At 40.7% G+C, this 22,330-nt stretch overlaps 1 protein-coding gene across 1 annotated transcript in view; it reads left to right on the top strand.

The window, feature by feature from the left end:
• The window catches only part of LOC149258807 (uncharacterized), a 408,511-nt gene that overhangs the window by 51,889 nt on the left and 334,292 nt on the right, over positions 1-22,330 (top strand). The window contains exons 2-3 of the mRNA XM_089416332.1: positions 5,627-5,686; positions 5,865-5,963. Coding sequence (XP_089272458.1) covers positions 5,627-5,686; positions 5,865-5,963 — 159 coding nt within the window. The remainder of the gene's footprint in view (positions 1-5,626; positions 5,687-5,864; positions 5,964-22,330) is intronic.

Raw genomic sequence — 22,330 nt, forward strand, 5'->3', positions numbered from 1 at the left:
ATCAACCAAGCAATCCAATAAAAGACAATTAGTATTGTAATAACTAGCCTAAAATTCACATAAAACATAGCTAAATTTTACAGAGAGATCCCTCTCTGAAGTTGGCAGGGCTAGATCCCAGCTTCAACAGTGGTTTTGATGTTGTCCTATGTGTACTCCCTCAACCTCAAAAATATAGATCGACAACAACCCCCTTTCTACTCATTACTGCCCCATTCATCATTTCTCCCACTTGGGTCCACATTCCTCCATTGGGTCCACATAGGTCTATTTCTCCATTCCCCTTACCCACACCTTGGGTCAGGCTTGGAATGATACCCCAGAGGTTGATGCAGCTAAAAAGAAAAGCAAAAGCATAATTGGCCACATTCAACAGGAAAATGTGCCACAAAATACAAAATATGGCTGAGACAAACACATTTATCGCATGGGAAAAAGCAAATGCATGAGCTCTACCCCATCATCATGGCCATCACCCTGGTTCCTACAGGTTCTATGAGCCTCCTTCATCATATATGAACCAATGCTTGTCCCAACCCTTGGTGGGAAATGAACCGCCCTACCTTAAAAAGGGGGTATCCTCTGTTATATCTCACACATCATGCTCTTACCCCTTGAGGCCCGAGCAGTTAATTAAAGAAAAATCATAAAAGGCAAAATACATATAAAGAAGGGTGGAAAAATCAAGGTTGGGGCACTTCATGTACCACGATTGCTCCCTCCTATACATTATATAACCAAGTGTGGGCTTGCCTTGTACCCCAGGGCTCCCCCTTCTCATCCCCTACTCCACTCATCTCTTTATCACATACCACCACCTTTTAAAGGGTGTACCCTGGACATATTATCCCCTTTAGAAGTAGAAACCACCTAATAGGATACTTGGTTAACTCCATTGGGAGTTTGGAGACAGTAGCACATGCCAAAACACATATCGAAGGGCAGGCCATTATGAAGTGCCCACTTGTGTTCCATGGTTTGTAAACTCTTTACTCGATTCCCTTGATGATTTGTTGTACTGGAAGGCTAGGGGACGCATTAGATCTTATGCAGGATTGCATGTGGTCTCAATCTTAGGTTTGGTCTCCCTATATGGGTGCTAACCCTTTAGAGGGCTACATTGGCACATGTAAGGTGTGCGTTGAGAGCCATAGGCCTCCACAACAGTAGACAACATTCCATGGAACCCCAAAGATGTTTAGAGATTGGCTCGAGATCTATCTGTTGGACGAGGAAGATGCACCTAGTTCACCTTTACCCAGCCAATCCCACAGATGTACCATGCACCTAGCAGCTGACCTAGGACTTGTAGAATGATGTGGCATCACCTACACCATCATCTGAGTCCTTACGGATGGTCTATAGGCATCCCTGACTCATTTGGAGACCCACGAGGTTATTATTGTGCCCCCACACCCACTGGGAGCACCATAGGTTTATTATTCGGAGAACAAGGGGCCACCCCTTTGTCCATCACTTTTGAGGGTCCTATTCTTCATTATGGCACCTATGGACCTTATCAGGCCTCTTGTTGGGCCCTACGACATGTATTGTTTATCATTTGACCTATTAAGAGGCTTATTATTTTATTTATGAGCTAGTTTGATGGGCTTGTCACCAAAAGTTAGGTTATTAGCACATTATTTTATTTTTGGGGCTTATGTAGGCCTAAGAGACTAATTCGAACAACTAATTAGTGTATAAATACAAGTGAGATGCGTTCATTTTTTCATCATCACTTTGGATTGGATCTCTCTTCTCTTTAGAGAATTTCGCACTTTTTCTGGGATGAAGAATTGGAGCATGGATGAATTTTGATGTTTGGATTGGAGTATTTTATCTTGGAGCTTCTTTATTGTCAAATTGTTGATGGTTGGATATGTTCTATTACATGTAAGTACACACTTTTAATGCTATTCTTGTTTTACTTTTGTCATATGCATTGAATGGGATTTTTGCTATAATAGGGCTAATTGTTGCATTGCATAATTGCAAATTTGTGGAATTATTGTTTTTATATAGCATCTCCCAATGTTTGGTCCATGTATGTGAATGAAATCTCCTAGGGATAATTCCACCGTGGCATTTATCTTGATAAACCATCTCTTTTTCCAAACGAAGTATAAAAGCTTTGAGGTCTCTTCCTCTTTCCCTAAAGGCTAAGTGAAGTAGTCCTTGAGGCCTCCTTGACCAAAATACAAGTTTCTTTCTCATTATTCTCCTAGACTCCATTCTCCCCAAGGGATTAAGGCACTGGTCCTCCAATAGGTGATCACTCAAAGAATACTTTTCTTCACCTTTCCCTCTATTTTCTAGTTCTAGCCAAATTGGGTCACCTAGGGCATCATTTTCCCGACAAAATAGCCCAAGAAAAAGTTCGATCTCCTAGCCTTTACTGCGCTGGTGTGTCCTCAAGACCTCCAATTTTGAAGCCATTCCGAGGGTGGAGTTCTGAGATAACCCAAGCCCTAGCTTCGAGATCAAACTTTGACCTGGTGTTCCCTAGGCTAGTGCCTCACAAGATCAATTTAACACCTTTAAGTGAAAATTATTGCTTTGATCATTTCCCCTTCCTTGTTTGTGTTAATAACATCATTGGTTTCTAGATTCTCCCCCCTTAACCTACGCTGGGTCCACTTGGTCCCGTGTGGTCCCACACTTTTGAAAAGTCAAATCTTCAAGAACCATTCGGGAAGTCAAGTCCAATAAGGATTTTAGGATTGAGAAATTCCTTTACAAAGCATATTCCTCTAACCTAACTCTCAAACCTTCACCTCCTTATCCTAGAAACCTTTGTATCTTTCATAACAAGCAAGTAAGCTCTATTCTTAACCCCCTTCTAGGAAGAGGATGATTAAGGTCACTTCACATCCATTGGTTGATTCATCCTTCACAAGTGAATTTCTGTGTACCGGGTCTCCTCCCATCAGTGAAAGTCCATAAGGAGGAGGGAGTCTTAGCTGAGGTGACAGTGGGCTAAGCCTCCATCATTTTCCTTTGATCTAGCAGTTGTCCCTTTAGGAGTCCCTTTCAGGCCTCCTGCTAGTTTGAGCGATAACATTTTGGTGCTGTTGCCGGGGAAACGAAACATGTGTTCCCTATACAACATATTGACATATCATTATTGGCGACTCCGTTGGAAAAACGAAGCCCTAGTTCTTCATTAAGCTTTAAATTTAATTCTTGTAGGGTGAAGCAAGCATCTATCAAGGCACTTTAATTCACCATGGCGACTCCATTTCAATCCTAATATGCAAGGTCATAGAAAATGGACTATAGTAAAAGAAAGATTGATCTTGATTCTACATTTGCAAAACTGACTGACCAAGACATTCAAGAACTGTAAAAGAATGGGAATAAATATGCAGAATCTTCTCAAAATGCATTGGAAGGTATGGATATGGAACTCATGCTCGGGTTTTATAGATCACAACAGTACCTATTGGTTCATCTTTCGGTTTCTGTAGATTATCTCGGCTATTGCTATGTACTGTCATTACAATTAATAAATAAAGCTGAGTTCCGTTATTTCTTGTGGTGTCTGCAATTGCTGTATTTCTATTTATTTATTTCTTAATAATTATTGGTCATATTTTATTGATTCATCCGGCATATTTTATGTTCCATGAGAGTTTGAATTTTATTTACAGTAAATTATCTTGAATATTTTATTTGTGCATGAGGGTTTTATTGCAGTAAATTATTTTCTCATGGGTTTTCAAGTTTATTCCAGATGATTTCCGTAACTTCAAAATGGAATATTACAACCTCCAGCCTTCAAAGGCCCTTCATATATTAATGCATTGCATGCGATCTTCAAATGATCCTTTGCCATGTGGAAAATGGGGCTACAATGTGGGCATCCTAACCTCTAAAGGCCACCAAAATGCTCACCTTCTTCTATAAGCAATGAGAAGGCCACCAAAATGCTCACCTTATTCTATAAGCAATGAGAAGGCCACCAAAATGCTCACCTTCTTCTATAAGCAATGATTCCTAATCTTCTTCCATGGGAGCGCGTGGACAAAAAAAGGGATTGTTCACACAAATATCCTTCAATCCTTGGTTTAAAAGTATCCAAAGGGTGCCCCAAACAGTCATAAATCAACTCCACCTGTAACTTATTTAAGGCTTAAGGTCGGCCAAGTGAAGTCTGCATGTTCAACATAGATCATTTTTAAAACCACACATGGTTTGGAATCTTCTGGGCAAAGCCACCCTTGTGTTGTCTTGAATGTGGATCTCGCTAGAGTCTCTTTCTTTTTAATTTGTAATATTTACTCACTAAAATTAGGGCTGTTGTGGCACATCTTTGGCTGCACAACCAGCTCTTGTATATTTTGTAGAATTTCCCTCTAAAGTGACATTCTTGACCCCATAGCCCAAGCAAAATAAGGCACTGATCTTTCCTTTCAACCACCACCACAAAATTATAAAAAATATCCAAATCTATTTGTCTTCTAAGATCCTTTCCTCCCATTTGATGATCTACAGCATCTTGAGCTTGGTTAACCACAAGGATTCCCCTTTAGGCTGGAATTCATCTTGTTTAAAGAGAGAAAGAGAAGACTACTGAGGTGACAATGGGTAGATTGTCTAAGTTGCCCTTGGGTTTTCTCAACATGTGTTTAGGACTTTTACACCAAGTGAGATCCTGGAAGGTAACATGATTTATAAAATCCTCATTTAATTTTCTAAATATTTCTCTCTTAATTAACGGTTTGACTTAGGAATTGTCATTCCGGATTTCATTAATTTCCTATGACTTAAAGGTTTAGATGTGTTCACCTGAAAGTGCATGACATGTGACCAATTCAAATATACATTGTTTCTTATTAAGGTCCACCACTTCTCACTTTGAAGTGAATGACAAACCTTAGATGATGGTGTTAAAAACCACACTGAACTCTTGAAAAAGGATAACTCAAACTCTCGTTAAAGGGATACTCTAGCCTGTATCCGAAGTCATAAATGGAAAATGTCTGAATGACAATGATGAAATTAGAGAGAATAAGCCCTAGGATGTCGACAAGGGTAGGCAACACGGGGAATGGTAATGGGGTAGGTCACAGTGAATGAAAAATAGTTCTTTAAGAGTCAACTATGAAATTGGTGAATAAAATAACTTATGGTAAGGTATCATGAAAGGAGCCTAGAGTTTCTTGCTTTGATGTAAATAATGGAATAAAATAAGAGTGTGCTAAGCTGTATGGCAGTTATTATATATCAACTTTGAAAGGAGACCTCACGCACAGATAGAGATTTTGTCATGTCGTTAAAGATGACTGAACAACTTGAATGGTGCTATTAGAGGAACAAATAGAAGCATCATCTCGAATAATCAAGCCTGATGTTAGAAGTTGTATGTAGGATGGCATTATGGATATTAGAGAGCTATGATGCTAGATCAGGAAGGTGTAATATCTGGACAAAATAGTTACAAATAACTATAACTTCGATGTTTAGTAATATAGTGCAATTGTTAAGACAACAATGTTCCAACCATTCTATTCTTTTCCACTAGAAATAGGAAGATGCGTGTTGAAGTATCTATTAAGATTGTCTTTGGATTTCAAGGAACTTTTCAATTATGCAAGTATAACAAATCATTGTTGTGATTTTGTAGGTTACTGATGCACAACTGTGTCCTTGCTGCTCAAAGTTGGTTTGTCTAACATGTATCCAGGTTAGTCCAAAATTACTGATATTTTTTATAACCTTCTTGTTGATGCATTTCTTTGATTTTTATTCTGTCGACTTTTCTGATTCTCATTATGCAAAGCATTTTGTTAGTATATTCCTTATTGTTTTTAGCTTCTAAATTGGAGGATGATAATAATGATATTATTTCCTTATTTCTGCAGCGTTGGCTTTTGGAGCAAAAACCACAGTGTCCCCACTGTCGTACACCTTTATTGGTTTCACAACTTGTCAGCTGCAAATTTATCTCAGAAATAACAGAAGTGAGATCATTTGTTTAAATATTACTCTATTGTATGGGCTTCTCATAAATGGTGTAATCTCTAGTCCCATTGATCTATTCAGTCTTCAGTGAACATTAATATCAAATTCATTTCATTTGATTTCAATAGTATATACTTTGTTGGAAGGACTTGCATCTTTGTTTGAAGAACCTTCATGGATGGATATAATTGACAGTATTGAATAATTCCACTGCATTTCCCTTTCCTTTTGCATAAACATTTGGTCTTTTTGATGAATATAAATTTCATTTGAGTCGTCCTTTTTCTCTTTACTACGGAGGATTGGTTAGGAATTTTTACCCACCCAACTCAGTAACCTCTAGGAGAAAATTTTTCTCCTCTTAGGTCAGCCATCCAGCCAGCACCCCTATGATGGTCCACAGATAGATTTGCTTCAGAGTTCTTCACCTATGCTATGGTCAGTGCTGTCTCACATCTAGCATACTTCTTAAAGGAAGGTGGGTCATCTATCAAAAGGTACTCTAACCATTTCTGTAATCTTGTGCTTTCATTTTAATGTTAAGGGCATTCTAATATGGAACATAGGTTGAGTTGGATGATTGACTGCTTTTGATTATATTCTTGTACCCACACTACACTTGGGAGGTTATCCTTTGCCCTTAGTCCAGTGTGACAATCCCCAAGGCCTTTTCTTTCCACCATTCAGAAGGGGCACAAATAGGAGGCATTGATTGATGTGTTGTGGCCAACGTATTCCATACTTGTCACTTTTGATATGTCTTTGTAACCACTTCCATTCTTTGGGTTGATTGTCATTTGTCATTGGTATTGGCACCCTTTATCTACATATCTAAGTCAGGGGCTGAAACTTTTCCCTAAGAGGTTGGTGCAGCTAAATGAAAGATAAAAGCATATATGGCCACAAATGAAAGAAAAAGAAAAATGCAAAAGATGGCTGGGACTAATAGTGAACACGTGGGAAAAGGCCTGGCTTGAGCTCTACCCGCCTCATTAGCCATCACCTAGTTCCTAAACATATCATCCATTCTCTAAATCAAAGGAACTTATAATGACCCAGACTCCCAACGCCGATGAGCAATAAACCATTACATCTTTAAGGGGTATTGAACAAGCGTTGAGCAAGCTAGTCACTCAATCTGTGCAAGAAATAAAAGAAAGATCATTGAAGTAAAAGGCGCACCAGACGGGTGGGAAAAACAAGACGAGGAAAGTGGTAACTTAGGCCTCCATGATCTCCCGCCTATCATCATTACTGTAGGGAACTGTTTTTGGGAGATTTACAATTTTTACTGATTGAAGATTTAATTATACATACAGTGACATCTTAAACACAATTTGTCAATTTAATATATAGTACATGTTGATTTGGGGTAGCATCAGATGTGCTCTAGCCACAAAATTTGGTGGAAAGGTTGGGGCACGTGAGATCTCCAATACCTAGAAAGGGTTTGGGTAGATTCTAAACAATTAGGGAGATATTAAAATAATTAATATTTTTAATGGAGTCCTTAAGTCTAAACTTAAGAAAATTAAAATATTAATGTGGATTAATATAAAACTGTGTTAGAATGGTCCAAAAGACATGGATCAAGCCACATCTAATCTTAGCCATTGATTAGGGACTTAATCTTGGCCGTTGATATGTCAACGAGAAAAGTATAAGAGGAGGCTTGAGGGTCACTTGGACAATACACCAGATGATCAGTCATTCTATTCTCTAGAGCGGGGTTTACTGAGAGAGATAGAATCAGTGATTGAAGTTGCAGCTGAGGGGCATTGAGTAAAGAGAGATAGAGAGGCAGAGATAGTGCCAAGAGATCAGTGCAGGAGCCAGAGAGAGTGACGTAGTAGCAGCCAGGGCTCACGCAGGGCCACGCAGAGGCAGCCAGGAGCTGCGCAGTGCTTTGGAGAGGCCAGTGTTGCTGACGTAGGGCCTCCTGAAGTTGACGCAGACCCATTTAGGGTGACGCAAGACCAGCGCTGGGCAGAGAGAAGCTGACGCAGTCCAGAAAGGCAGACGTTGGGGTTTCTAGGGCAGATTGGAGTTGAGGAGCTGCTGGAGGGTTTATCCGGGGTTTCAGTCGGGACATTTGTCTCAGACTGAGAGGTACTACTGCCAAGGAAATTCTCTGTTGGGTAAGCCGGATTTGGCACCCAGATTGTACTCTGAAATTGCTTAATAAGAAAACCCTCAGATAGCTGCACTGATTTTCCCGCATTGGGTTTTTCCGGGGACATTGGTCCAAAAATAACGGTGTCATTTGGTGTGATTGTTTCTGTTTCCTTCAGTTGATGATCTGTAATATGTTGAGCATACACTAGTGTTTATTTTCAATATTTACATTGTAAATAACTTGTTAAGTAATGGAACAAGTAGGTAGCAATAAATCAGTAAAGTGCATGGAGGGTTTCTAACTGGTAGACTTAGAAACTTCAACATGGTATTAGAGCGAGGTTGCAGATCGCAGGAGAATTGAGGACATCAGCCGAGCTTAGCAATAACAGCAGAAAGCAGTTGTCCCGAGTGACAAAAGTTGTTTCTAGCATAACAACAACAAGGGAAGGGTGACGTAGTGCTTACGTCATCAAGGGTGAGCAAGGAAGAGGTAGCGCAGAGGCTAAGGGAGCAAAGGGAGACTCACACAGAGCCACACAGAAGCTAGGAGGGTTGACGTAGTTGGCTGAGGAGGCCGGGTTGCAGGTGTCGGGATTGTGCAGAGCCTAGGAGCTCTCACCTTCAGGGTGCTAGGGTTTAGGAGGCTGTGGGAAAGTTGCAGAGTGGAGTTGGTGAGGTACTGTAGTTAGAACAGTACCTGACAAGGCAAGGCCAAGAGGAGGGAGTTGCTACCGAGGGTTTCTAGCTGAGAAATCCAGATCAGTGGTGCGGTTGCACAGACGATCAGAGTAGGGGGCATCTCGACATCGGTAGAAGGATTTCCAGGAGGGAAATCGAGACTCAGAGGGAGTCACATTGAGAACTTCCAGGAGGGAAGTAGAAGAGCATCATGGCACTACATGGAGTAAGAGACTAGGAAAGGCTAGACGGATCGTCAAACTTCGCAGTCTGGAAGGCCAGAATCTTATCGTACGTGACAGAAATCGTGTCAAGCACTTCGCCTTGAAGATGATAGCTATCCCAGTCGACCCAGCTGAGAATGACAAGTACGAGGAGGCAATGGCGAGGGCTAAGAGCATCATCCTTGACGGGGTCAAGGACCATGTAGTACCACACATTTCCGAGAAGGAAATGACAAATGAGATGTGGGAGGCCCTAAAGAAATTGTACCAGCATACTTCTGTGTAGAGAAGAATGTTACTAGAAAATTAGTTGAGGTCATATCAGATGAAGAAGGGAGAACCGATTGACACCTTCCTCAGAGGACTGAATGAGATCTGAGATCAGTTGACTGCCATAGAAGCCACGCTGGATCAGGAATTGATGGTGAGGACAACCCTAAATGCAGTCTCAGAACACTGGGAGGTATTTGTCCAAAGTATACTGGGCAGAGGGACACTTCCACCTTGGGATGAGATGTGGGCGGCTCTTCGCCAAGAAGAGATCAAACGACAGTCAAAGGCGGGAAGCAGCAGTAAGGGGATCAGAGTCAAAGAGGAGGAAGATGTTGCCCTAGCATTTGAGGGAAAGCAAGAAAAGCGGAAGAAGGATCTCTCCAAGTTCAAGTGCTTCCATGGTGGGGAGCTGGGTCATTATGCAACCCAGTGTCCAAGGAAGAAGAGTAAGGGAGAGTCTTCCAAGACTATGGCAGTGTCAGCAAGGGCAGAAAAGGAAGTGGAGACAGACGATGATTGTGCCATGAGTGCACATGCACCACTTGAGCGGAAGTTGGGAGACATCGAGCTGTAGTCAGGCAGACTATAGGCAATGAGGGGCAGGATCCTCGAGGTACCCAGCCTCTTGGATTAGACCTTGCTATGGGAGCCCTGAAGAGTAGTAGGACTGGCTGATGCAGGTGGAGATGGATGCAGATGGAGCAGTAGAGAGAGCTACAGTGCAGGAGTCCCGAGATAGCGTGAGGCTAGCAGGCTGCAGCAGTGCGAGAGGTACAGGAGTGTTGCACCAGTGCAGGATGGCACAGAGAGGTGTGCAACGGTGCAAGATGCAATGAGTTGTTGCAGCAGCGCAGAGGTCAGAGAGGGAGCAATTGCCAGCGGCAGAGGGAGCTTTAGCATCAGGAGGGTCTCTAGCCAAACAAAGAGGTTAGAGTTGGGAGATCAGTTACTTACTTCTCAGTAACTGAGTTGTAGTACAGCAGTGGGCAGCACGATGCAACATGATGAGAGGAGATGCAGTGCAGATGCAACAGTGGCAGTGGCAGAGCCATGGGTAACAGCACAGATGCAGAGAGAGCTGTCGTACAGATGTAGCAGTGGTAGTAGCAGAACCATGGGCAACAGTACAGGATATAGTAGTGCGGAGGATGGTGGGCAGCAGGCCTAGCATCAACGCAGGGACCGATGCTGGATGATCAGAGTAATACTTAGTGAGGAGTATTGCTAGAGCACAGTCCTCGCTAAGAGGAAGTGTTAATTAGGGGTAGCATTGGATGTGCTCTAGCCACGAAATTTGGTGGAAAGATTGGGGCACATGAGATCTCCAATACCCAGAAAGGGTTTGGGCAGATTCTAAACAGTTAGGGAGATATTAAAATAATTAATATTTTTAATGGAGTCCCTAAGTCTAAACATAGGGAAATTAAAATATTAATGTGGATTAATATAAAACTGTGTTAGAATGGTCCAAAAGACATGGATCAAGCCAGATCTAATCTTAGCCGTTGATTAGGGACTTAATCTCGGCTGTTGATATGTCAACGAGAAAAGTATAAGAGGAGGCTTGAGGGTCACTTGGAGAATACACTAGATGATCAGTCATTCTATTCTCTAGAGCAGGGTTTGCTAAGAGAGATAGAATCAATGATCTGAGTTGCAACTGAGGGGCATTGAGTACAGAGAGACAGAAAGGCAGAGATAGTGTTGGGAGATCAGTGCAGGAACCGGAGAGAGTGATGCAGTAGCAGCCAGGGCTCACGCAGGGCCACGTAGAGGTATCCAGGAGCTGCGTAGTGCTTTAGAGAGGCCAGTGTTGCTGATGAAGAGGGCCAGAAGGTTGACGCAGGGCCTCCTGAGGCTAACGCAAACCCATTTAGGGTGACGCAGGGCCAACGCTAGGCAAAGAGAAGCTGACGCAGTCCAGAAAGGCAGATGCTGGGGTTTCTGGGGAAGATTGGAGTTGAGGAGCTGCTGGAGGGTTTATTCGGGGTTTCATTCGGGACATCTGTCTCAGACTAAGAGGTATTACTGCCAAGGAAATTCTCTATTGGGTAAGCCAGATTTGGCACCCAGATTGTACTCTAAAATTGCTTAATAAGAAAACCCTCAGATAGCTGCACTAGTTTTCCCACATTGGGTTTTTCGGGGACATTGGTCCAAAAATAACAGTGTCATTTGGTGAGATTGTTTATGTTTCCTTCAGTTGATGATCTGTAATATGTTGAGCATGCACTAGTGTTTATTTTTAGTATTTACATTGTAAATACCTTGTTAAGTAACAAAACAAGTAGGTAGGAATAAATCAGTAAAGTGCATGGAGGGTTTCTAACTGGTAGACTTAGAAACTTCAACAGTACATACTTGGCTTTCGATTTTGATGTCGATCCCAAGCTGTCGTTGCTCTAAATTCGTTCCCGTTACCAAATGACCAAATCCTCCCTGCCAAACTGGGCACAATCCTTGGTACCCAGTTCCAAAATACTTCACAATTGAGGTATTCTGCCCCCCGTGCCCAAAAGATTCAAGAACAATTCCTCAAGTCTCCAGTTTTGATTCCATTCTCCAATTCTTCTCCCCATTCTCCCTCTCGATGTCTCTGTGTACTTAGATAAATACCTCTTCTTAGGCGGTCGCCACCTTCTTCCACCGCCCTCATCTGATTATATGTACTAGTCACATGGTTTACGTGTAGCCTCAAGGTGAGGTACGTATATGTTAATATACTTGATTGTTTATGTTAAATTAATAAGTTTAACATTTAACTTTTTAATTATAATATTTAAATAAAAGTTTAACATTTAACTTTTTATAATATTTAAATAAATGAATAGTTATCATATAAATATATCAAGTGTTTGTTGCATTAAATTAATAATTTGACTTTTAAAATTTTTAATCATAATATTTAAATAAAAGGAATATTTAAACATATTTACATTAACAAAATTGAAAGTGTTAATTTAATTTAATAACGTTATAATTACGAAATATTTAATATGTATATTTGAGAGTGTTGAATTTTAGGTAATACTTCCTTTCTTAATAATTTAGGTATTTAAACATCTTTCATAATTATTTAATAAGTATACTAGTGCAAAGCATGTGATGTATGCATATGTAGCTATCATATGCATACATCGTAGACATCCTAATACCCTTTTGCCTATAAGTCGAATTGGATCATTACAATTACACTCAAGATGTTGGACTTTTCAAGTGACACCAAGGCAATGGCATCTTCTTTAAAGTCTTTCCCATTTCATGTACACATTTATCTCATGCACCTATGGATTGATGGCCTTACCTAGGAACTGTCCTTCCTCTTGGGGCTGGAAGCACCTAGTAGGGCTAATTGTATAATCATCCCTAACACAAATATGGTAACTTGCTTACAAATCATCATCTAGAAAGACATTTGAAGGTAAGGCTTGTGTGAAGTACTAGAAGGAAACACAGGGAATATGGTCCATTATGATACTTTAATGGTTTCTTTACCTAATGATGTTGATATCAGTTGATCTTGAGGGTTTGTTTCAAGTGGTTTTTCACAAATGCGTTAGATATCCCTTGAGGGATCGCTTGGCCCTTCTATAGCACAGTGAGGAGGACATCTAGCCCAAATTTTTAGCACTTATGACCTTGCAATGTTAGTTTTAATAGCATCGAACAAGTGTTCTAGTCTTGACTCTAGGCAGGAAGGCTAAGAAACATAGGATCTCCAGAACCTAGAAAAAGTTTCGGGAGAAAACACACAGAGACATCTCAATTAAATTAATTGATCGATAATTAAAAAATGCCTAATCTAACTTAGGAAATCGATTAATTAAAGGGAATTGATTGAGAAAAGTGAGAATTCTATAGAAACTGACACAGATTGAGTTTGAGATGATCTTAGCTGTTGGTGGAGATCTAATCATGGTCGTTGGTTCACCAATGAGATATTATAAGAGCAGGTCGATGGGGTTGGAGATAGTGACACCAGATATCGTGTGAGTGGGTGATCTAGGTAGATCTAATTTCCCAGAGTGCAAAGATTCGATCGGGAAGAGAATGCGAGCCAGATATCAGTAACAGAGACGGAGGAGCAACAACAAAACTTCTGGTGGAGGTTTCTAGTGTCGGAAGAGTTAGCCAGAGGAGGTCAATTTATTCTACAGGAGGTTGCACAGTGCCTCAAGAAGGTAGTTCAATTCAGCTAGAGGAGAGGTCGATTCAATTGCCAAAGGCTGGGATAATTTTCCAGAGGGATGGAGAATCACTTCTAGAGGCAGCGACAAACAGAATGTCTGATTCAAAGGTAGTTCTAGGCAGTGCGAGTTATAGGTTGCGTAGAGGCAACGTAGAGGCTTATGCAGGGGTATTCCTGCATCAGTTTCAGTGGGCAGTTGTTGCAGGATTGCTTGTGGAGAAGGGAAAATTCCCTTAATAATTTTGCCAATGATTTCTTTGGAGAGGATCGTTAATTTGGCATCCAGATTGTACTTAGAATTTTTTCTATTGAATAATAATAATAAAATTCTCATCTGCTGCACCAGTTTTCGCACATTGGGTTTTTCTGGGGACATTTGTCCAAAAATAACGGTGTCAATTTTATTGCGTGCTCTATTTTCTTAGTTTTAGTTTATTTTCTGCAACGTTTTTATTGTGAAGAACTTGTAGTGTGATTTATTCGCTATTTTTCAATAACAAAATAAAATGCATCATTAATCGGTGAGAGGAATAAATTCCAGTTGCATTTCAAGGAATTTTCACATGGTATTAGAGCAGTTTTGAAGACAAATCAGGAGCTTAGTAGCGAAGGAGAAATTTTACAGCTTCAGAGGGAATCTTTGGGCAAAATTTCCAGATTTGCGCAAGGGAGCAGCCAAGCAGTTCGAAGTGTTGGGCAAGAAATTTGATTTCCAAATCTAGATAGGTGGAAAAGTTTGATTCGCCCAGTAGCAGTGCCAACAGGTAGTGGTCTTATCAGAAAGTAGCTTTGGTGAGAAGATCAGTCAGTTTCGTTGAGTAGATCTAGGCGTAGTGATTTTGCAGTAGCAAATCAACACTGGGTGGAAGGGAATAAAGCACTCGCAGAGGAAAGAATTTCCAGAATTTCCCTGAGGGTTTCCAGATCCAGTTTTCTGGAAAAAAACCATGATCTCCTGTAGCAGAAGGCAGCAGCAGGGCAGATTTGCGCATTCCAGGAGGGAGTGTGAGTAGCAGAGCAAGCAACCGAGCAGGGAAGGGAGGAGATTCCTGTTTATTTCCCAGTTTTTTGAGTTTCCCAGATTTTGCATCCTTCCAAAGATTATTGTACGAGATTGCTAGAATAGGTCATGCGAGTTAGCCAGAATGCAGATCGACTTCCAATTGCTTGAGACAGGTGTCGGAGGAAGTGCGAGGTGTCAAGTGTGAGTTGCAAAGTGAAATAGTTTTTCAGTAAGGGACAAGGTTCAAAAGGAGATAGTGGGGCACCAGATCTAGGTGGAGTATGAGACTCCAGCGTGCCAGATGGGCAGGGTCCAACGCAGTTGCGACAAGGAGATCAGTCTGATCAATTCCAGTTTGTTGCAGCGGGATCATCACCTTTGCTACTGGGGGCCAACAGTATCATAGTAGTAGGTTCAGTGTCAGCAGGATGCAATCAGATGATAGTTGCAGAGCTAGTTGCAATCAGTACATGAGAGACAATTGCAGATCTAGTTGCAGTGACATGGGCATTGTGAATTGCTCAGTTCCAGGATGCAGGTGTAGTTCCATCCAAAGATTCCCAGCATAGAACTACGCAGTCCAGTTTCTAGTATAGGAGGACAGTGCGAGTGACCAGGAGGGAGCAGAGAGATTTCCCATAGGGAGATTGAGACTCAGAGGGAGCAACCCTATGGAATATAACGCTTTAGGATCTGGGGAGATCAGAGTCATTATTGCAGTAGTTGCAACAACAGTGCAGAGATAGCAACATAGTAGTAGCAACAGTAGTATGTGTAGATCAGAGTTCAAAGTTGCAGGTTTGGGCAGGGTTCAAGGAGGACAACATTTGATAGATGTTTCTTCACGGATCATTACCTTAGCTACAAGGGCCCGCAAATTTTCGGTAGCAGATGGATCAATGTGAGATGGCGCAATCAGATCATTGCAATACTAGTTGTAGTCAGTTATTGAGGGGCACAAAACCTGTCAAGGCACAAATAAACTTAGTAGACAGTGCAAAGGCTAGTTGTAGTCAGTGTCTCAGGAGACGGTTGCAGAGCTAGTCTAGAGACAGTTGATTCAGAGTTTTGTTCTTAGTTGCAGTAGTTGCAGCAGCTGCAGCATGAGATCAGCGGCAATGTAGAGTAGTGTTGGCAGCGGTACAGGTGGTACAGTGCAGTGTCAGCAGTACGAAGATGCAGGATGGTTTAGCTACAAAGTGGCAAATGAATCAGAGTATGTGTAGTAGTTGGTTGGCAGTGGTAGTTTGTCACAGATGTCAGACATCAACAACGTGAGGGAATATGTTATGAGAGAGAATACCTTCCTCGCTAAGAGGTATTATTAGTTTTTGTGGCATCAGACAGGTATTCTAGTCTCAACTTTGGTCAGAAAGGCTAAGAAACACAAGATCTCTAGAACCTCAAAAAAGTTTCGGTGGAAAACACCTAGAGACAACTTAATTAAATTAATTGGTCGATAATTAAAAAATGCCTAAGTTTAACTTAGGAAATCGATTAATTAAAGGGAATTAATTGAGAAAAGTAAGAATTCTCTAAAAACTCACATGGATTGAGTTTGAGATGATCTTAACCGTTGATGGAGATCTAATCATGGTTGTTCATTCACCAACGAGAGATTATAAGAGCAAATCGATGGGGTTGGAGATAGTGACACTAGACATCATGTGAGCAGGTGATCTAGGCAGATCGAATTTCTCAGAGTAAAAGATTCAGCCGAGAAGAGAATTCGAGCTAGAGATTAGTAGCAGAGGCAGAGGAGCAACAAAAAAGATTTCGATGGAGGTTTCCTGTGTCGAAAGAGTCAGCCAAAGGAGGTCGAGTTATTCCATGGGAGGTTGCGGAGGGGCTTGCACAGTGCCTTAAGAACGCAATTTGATTCAACCAGAGGAGACATCGATTCAGTTGCTAGAGGCCACGATAATTTTCTAGAGAGTGGAGAATCGCTTCCAGAGGTAGCAACAGGCAAGACGTCTGATTCAGAGGTAGTTTTGGGCAGTGCGAGTTATAGTTTGCACAGAGGCAACACAAAGGCCTGCATAGGGGTATTTCGGGGCTGGTTTTAATGGGTAGTTGTTGCAGGATTGGTTGTGGAGAAGGGAAAAATTCCCTTAATAATTTTTCCAGTGATTTATTTGGAGAGGAATGCCATTTTGGCATCCAGATTGTACTCATAACTTTTTCCGTTGAATAATAATGATAAAACCCTCATTTGCTGCACCAATTTTCCCACATTGGGTTTTTCCGAGGACATTTGTCCAAAAATAATGGTGTCAATTTTATTGTGTGCGCTCTATTTTGTCAGTTTCAATTTATTTTTCGCAATGTTTTTATTGTGAAGAAATTGCAATGTGATTTACTTGTTATTTTGCTGTAACAAAATAAAATGCACAATTAATCAGTTAGAAAAATAAATTTCAGTTGTTGCATTTCAAAGAATTTTCACATGCAACCCCAACGTTGCCCCTCCATAGATGAGTGTTGGCCCTTGAGGAGCCTCCACATAGATGTATGGCCCCTTCCATACCACTGAATGTTGAAATGCTATGCTAAGAAATCAAATTGTTGGCAACATAGATGATGTGCCCCAGAGGACCCAGGTGGCTCCTAGGCTGGCCTTATACCTACTTGGTGGGCGTTGCCTTGTTCAAGAGCTCAGATGAGGATGATGATCACTTGAGATACTTTGGGAGGGTTGGCACATTTCTTTTTGATGTTGTTGTCATGCCTTATGGTCACCATGTCACTTATGTAAACCCTAGGAAGATGATGCAGGGCTTCTTGTTGATGAAGTCTTGGATGGAGAGATGTGGCTTGGAGATGCAGCCTTTCACTTTGATGAGATGCCTTGGAGTGAGGAGCACTCTTGGACCATTTTTGCCACATTACTTGGAGAGGCTCATTAGATGAGGATGACGTCATGCTGGAAAGCCATTCTCCCACACGTGGAGAAAATATGTCTTTTTGTTATGTTTTATGATTATGTGAAGCTATTTTTAGGTCGACTTGTGACCTTTTGGTCTTGTTGAATGCTTAAGCAAACTTTTAGGGTTTTGATTGTAAATTAAGAGAAATTTGACATGGTTACCCTCATAGAAATAAAGGGGAGTCAATTCTCTTGGATCATGTCCATAGACACTTCCTTTGTCTCTCTTGAAAGAATGCACACTAGGAATCCTTCTTTTCTCTTGGACTCAATGGCTAGATAGAGTGTGAATTTTCTTGGGGAGAATATGTTTTGCATGGAGAACGATTTCTATGGATCGAAGAAGTGATACTTGCTTGAATGGTGTAAGTTTAATGCTATTTTTTTCCATTTTGCATGAAATGGCTGAAATTAGGGTTTGTAATGTGCCATCTTAAAAAGTCCAATAAATTTTGTGAATTCTTATTTCTTGTTAATTTATGAAAAATTTATCAAGTATAGATTTGCACCCTTTAACCTTAAATCTCCTATATAAGAAAATTGCTAGGGTTTCTAAAGTGAAGTGAATTTTCCTTCCACCCTCTTTATCCAAGGTCCTCTTGCATAGACCTCGCCTTATTGACTTCATTTCCCAATTGACTGAAGGGACTAGTCTTAGTGCATTGATCAACCTTAACTTTTTTTTTCCTTATTTCATGGTAACTAGGGTTAGGGTTTGGCTAAATATGCATTTTACAACTAAATAACACATATACATGATTGTCCCTTAGGTAGGCATTGCTTCTATTAATGTTAAAAATGCAAAATCTATTATTTATTGAATGTTTTATCACAAATTTTAGTTTTGACATCTAGGTTATTTTTGTTGTTTTGTGCATTTTCAGCGGGTAAAAACTATAGGTTAACCTATACCTTGTTTACCTCCTTGAACAACCTCAAACCTTTGTTGATATTACCATTAATAGGCTATTTTAATTGCTATTATGTTGTTTTGCATACTATAAATTTGCATATCTATAAAACCCCAACTTATAGCAGCGTTCCTTAGTTGAGGGTGGCTAGTGGAAAAATTTACTTGAACATTTATAGACCATATCTTGACCTCCAAGGCCTTGTCGATACTTTGCTCTATCTCATCAGCGCTCTTTCACTCCTGAACTTGTCTTTATTTAAGATCTTTTAGCATGATTGGTTGCAAGCTCCTTATAGAGCCATTTGGCTTGGATCCCTAGGTCATCTATGTTAGATTTTGTAGCTCAGACAGGTGTTCTAGTCTCAGGAGGTGTCAATAAGGCTAAGATCACAAGTGAATTAATTATCTCCAAGCCAAGTAAATTTTTCTAAGGGAAAATGTTTTGCTAAATTATTAACTAGTTTTTAATTATTTCCTAAGTCTAACTTGGGAAAATAGGTTAATTAATGAGTATTAATTGAGACAAGTTGATTTCTCTCTATTGACTTCTAGAAAAGTGATGATAGAGTCAAGATGATCTTAGCTATCGATTGGGATTCGATCTTGGCCATTGCTTTATCAACAAGATATTATAAGAGGAAGTCGATGGTCATCTTGGAGATCCTTCGATTGAGTTGAGGTGTAATGATAACATGGGTTGACATTGAGGGTTTCAACTTTTAGCAGTGGTTGAGGAGAGATTTGGCAGAGAGATTTCTTCACAGTGATTTCCAGTTTCTAAGAGACAGAAGGAGGTCAAATTTGCCAGTGCGAGTTTCTAGTTTACTAGTGCGAGTTGTCGGAGGACCATTTCGTGTTGCCTGTGGCTAGAGTGAATTGCTGGATGCAGTGCAAGTAGCCTGTACGAGTTGGTTGAGGTATTATAATTGTGAAAATTTCTGAATCTACACATTAGAAATCCTACTGCAATCATTGGTTTACTGTCTCCTACTTGTTTTTCCATTCAACAAGTTATTTAATTATTTAAATAGCTATGAAAACACTATTGCAGACTACACATACATACAGATCATGAACTGAAATGAAATGGGACAAATACACAAGGGACACTGTTATTTTTGGACAATCGTCCCCGGAAAAACCTAATGTGGGAAAATCGGTGCAACATGTAGAGGGTTTGTATTATTAAGCATATTTCTGAATACAACTAGGGTGCCAAATCCGGTTCACGCAATAGGGAATAAACCCGACAGAAGTACCTCTATCCAGAGACATATGAACAACCCCACAGGTGACTGCGATGTTCCCAATGCTGGGCAGCGATGGCTGCTCCAAGCTCTGCGCTGGAATTGCGTCACCTCCTCTAGGAGTTGTGTCACTGCGTCAGAGCTCTCCCTTTGCGTCACTACGACACTGTGTCAAAGCTCTCCCTCTGCGTCACTGCATCAGAGCTATACCTTTGCATCATTGCGTCAGAGCTCTCCCTCTGCGTCACTATGTCAGAGCTCTTCTGATGCTTCTATGACTCTGCTATGTATTCTCGGCCTTGGACTAAAGTCCCTCTACTGAATTGCCCCTCTCACTGCAACAGATCACTTGTTCGATTTTCTCAACAAACCTCGCCCCAGAAAATGGAACTGACTGATCTCTCAAGTGTATCTCCAACTGACCCTCAAGCCTCCTCTTATACTTTTCTTGTTGATGAATCAACGGCTGAGATTAAGTCCCTAATCAACGACTAAGATTAAAACAGACCTGATCCTTGTCACTTAGAAGTTTCTCACCCATATTCTTATTAATACACATTAATATTTTTATTTTCCTAAGTTTAGACTTAGGAACTCATTACAGATAATAATTATTTTAATAACTTCTCATCCGGGTGGAATTTCTCCAAACTATTTATGGGTTTTAGAGATCTCATGTAATCTAGCCCCTCCACAAAATTTTGGAGCTAGAGCACATCCGATGCTACCCAAAATCATCACTCCCTCTTAGCGAGGAATGTGCTCTAGCAATACTTCTCAACAGAAGTACTACACTGATCCACTACATCAGTCCTTTATGTTGCTGATGCTTGGCCTGATGCCCTTCATCCATTGCATTGTTGCCTCCTGTATTGCTGCCCATGACTCTGCCACTGTCACTGGTACATCTATACTACAACTCCCTCTCAAAATGCTGCCTCATGCTGCCCATGGCACTGTCTTGAGGCCTTTTGTGTTGACACTCAATAAGAGATAAAACATACCAAGCCTGCCAATTTAGCTGTTGCCCAAGCTACAACAGAAGAATTAGAGAAAGATAAGAGATCTCTTGGACTCCCTTAGTAACCAGGTCCCGAGTTGTCTAAGTCTGTTACATAAGTTCACCATGCTAGTGTCATTTATTACAATTCCCCCATAGGGGTACGAAATTTGCATAGAAGAAGAGATCGAAAGTAGAGAGAAAAAAGGGGAAAAATGCCCTGTCGGACTCTTAATATTCAAAAATTTTGCAGGTGTCTTGTCCATTGGGCAATGGAGTCTTCGTTTCCTACCATGTGCATATGAGCAAGTAACAAGATAACTGACAACGCCTTCTCCTTTGTTCTGTTTGGTGTTTCCTAGCTTCTCTCCAAGGATCAATTTCCTATTTACAGTAGCATTTTGGAACAACTTCAAGATGTTATACCACATCTTCCTGCACGTATTCAATTCTACAATATAGGGAACGATGTGATCTTTAACCTTGTCTTGGATAATATGCCTAGCCTTGGCATCCTCCTTATGGTAGGTCATTATCTATGCCGAATCCATTAGTACGAAAACAATTGCCATAGCAACTCCTTCAGTCCATGCTCCTCCGACAATAATAAAATTCTGGATTTCCAGATACCAAATTTTGATGCACCTTCAAGTTTATCCTGATTCCTCAACCCAGCTAAAGCCATTTCTGAAACCCTCAAACAATAAACTCCAGTAAACTTGAAGAGATATGTCTGTGTGAAAACCTTTGATTTCTCCTTTGAAACCCTCACGCTTAGATAAACAATAACCTTCGCGCTTTAGTGCTCTGATACCATGAGAAATTTTTTTCGCTACCCAGTTAATTATTTCCTATTACTTGTTCACGGAAAATTAATTCTATTATTGGAAGTAATGAATAATAACATGAACAATACCATTCACAAAATAAGATTGCAGCGAAATATACGAGAAACCAATCACACAATTGACACAAGTATTTTTGGACAAACATCCCTGGAAAAATCCTAATGTGGGGAGAATTAGTTTTCAGATCAGAGGGTTTTATTATTATCTTCAACAAGACTGCTATTGAGAAATTACAATTGCTTGCTTGACATTGGTAAAGCTCCGACAATATTTTATCTTCACTTATGCTAATCAAATCAACGTTAATAAATCCCATGGCTTCCTCTTCTGCAGTTCACATTGCCTCTAAGATCTTGCACTGGCAACTTGGCAACTCACATTGGTCTTCGGGCAATTCACTCTGTCTCTTAGCAAATGCGCACTGCCCTTTGGAAACTCCATTTTCCTATTGGAAAAATTGATCGTCCCTCTTGGCAATTCACACCTCCTTTGGAAAAATTGCACTGGCCTCTGGAAGACTTGCACTGCCTCCTAGAAATAATCTCGACCTTCTACTCCTACAAATTTACTGAGCTACTCAGCCTCCTCCTGAATCTCATGGCCTCAGTAGAAAACTTGACCTCATGTAGAAAATAACTAATAGAAAAAACCTTTGGAAAATATTTTCTCAATCATTGCTTCTGAAACTGTAATATTCCTAATTAGCCCCAGCTAATTGGAATATTCGATTTTGCCAAATTTTGCCTTCTATAGTTATTTTGTAAATAAAAAAGTGAGAAAGGGGGACATAACTCACTTTTAGAATAAAAGTCACTTCCTAGTAGCACAATGTTGTGACTTAAAAGGAGAGCCAAGGGGGCCAAAAGGGGGACGCAGAAATGGAGCCCACGCAGACACATGGAGGGACTGTGCAGGAGGGGAGGAACACGTGGCAAAAGGGGAATCAC

This window comes from Pinus tabuliformis, chromosome 6, assembly GCF_031772625.1.
Source record: "Pinus tabuliformis cultivar Carrire ecotype Pingquan chromosome 6, CPIR1, whole genome shotgun sequence".
Classification (NCBI taxonomy): domain Eukaryota; kingdom Viridiplantae; phylum Streptophyta; class Pinopsida; order Pinales; family Pinaceae; genus Pinus; species Pinus tabuliformis.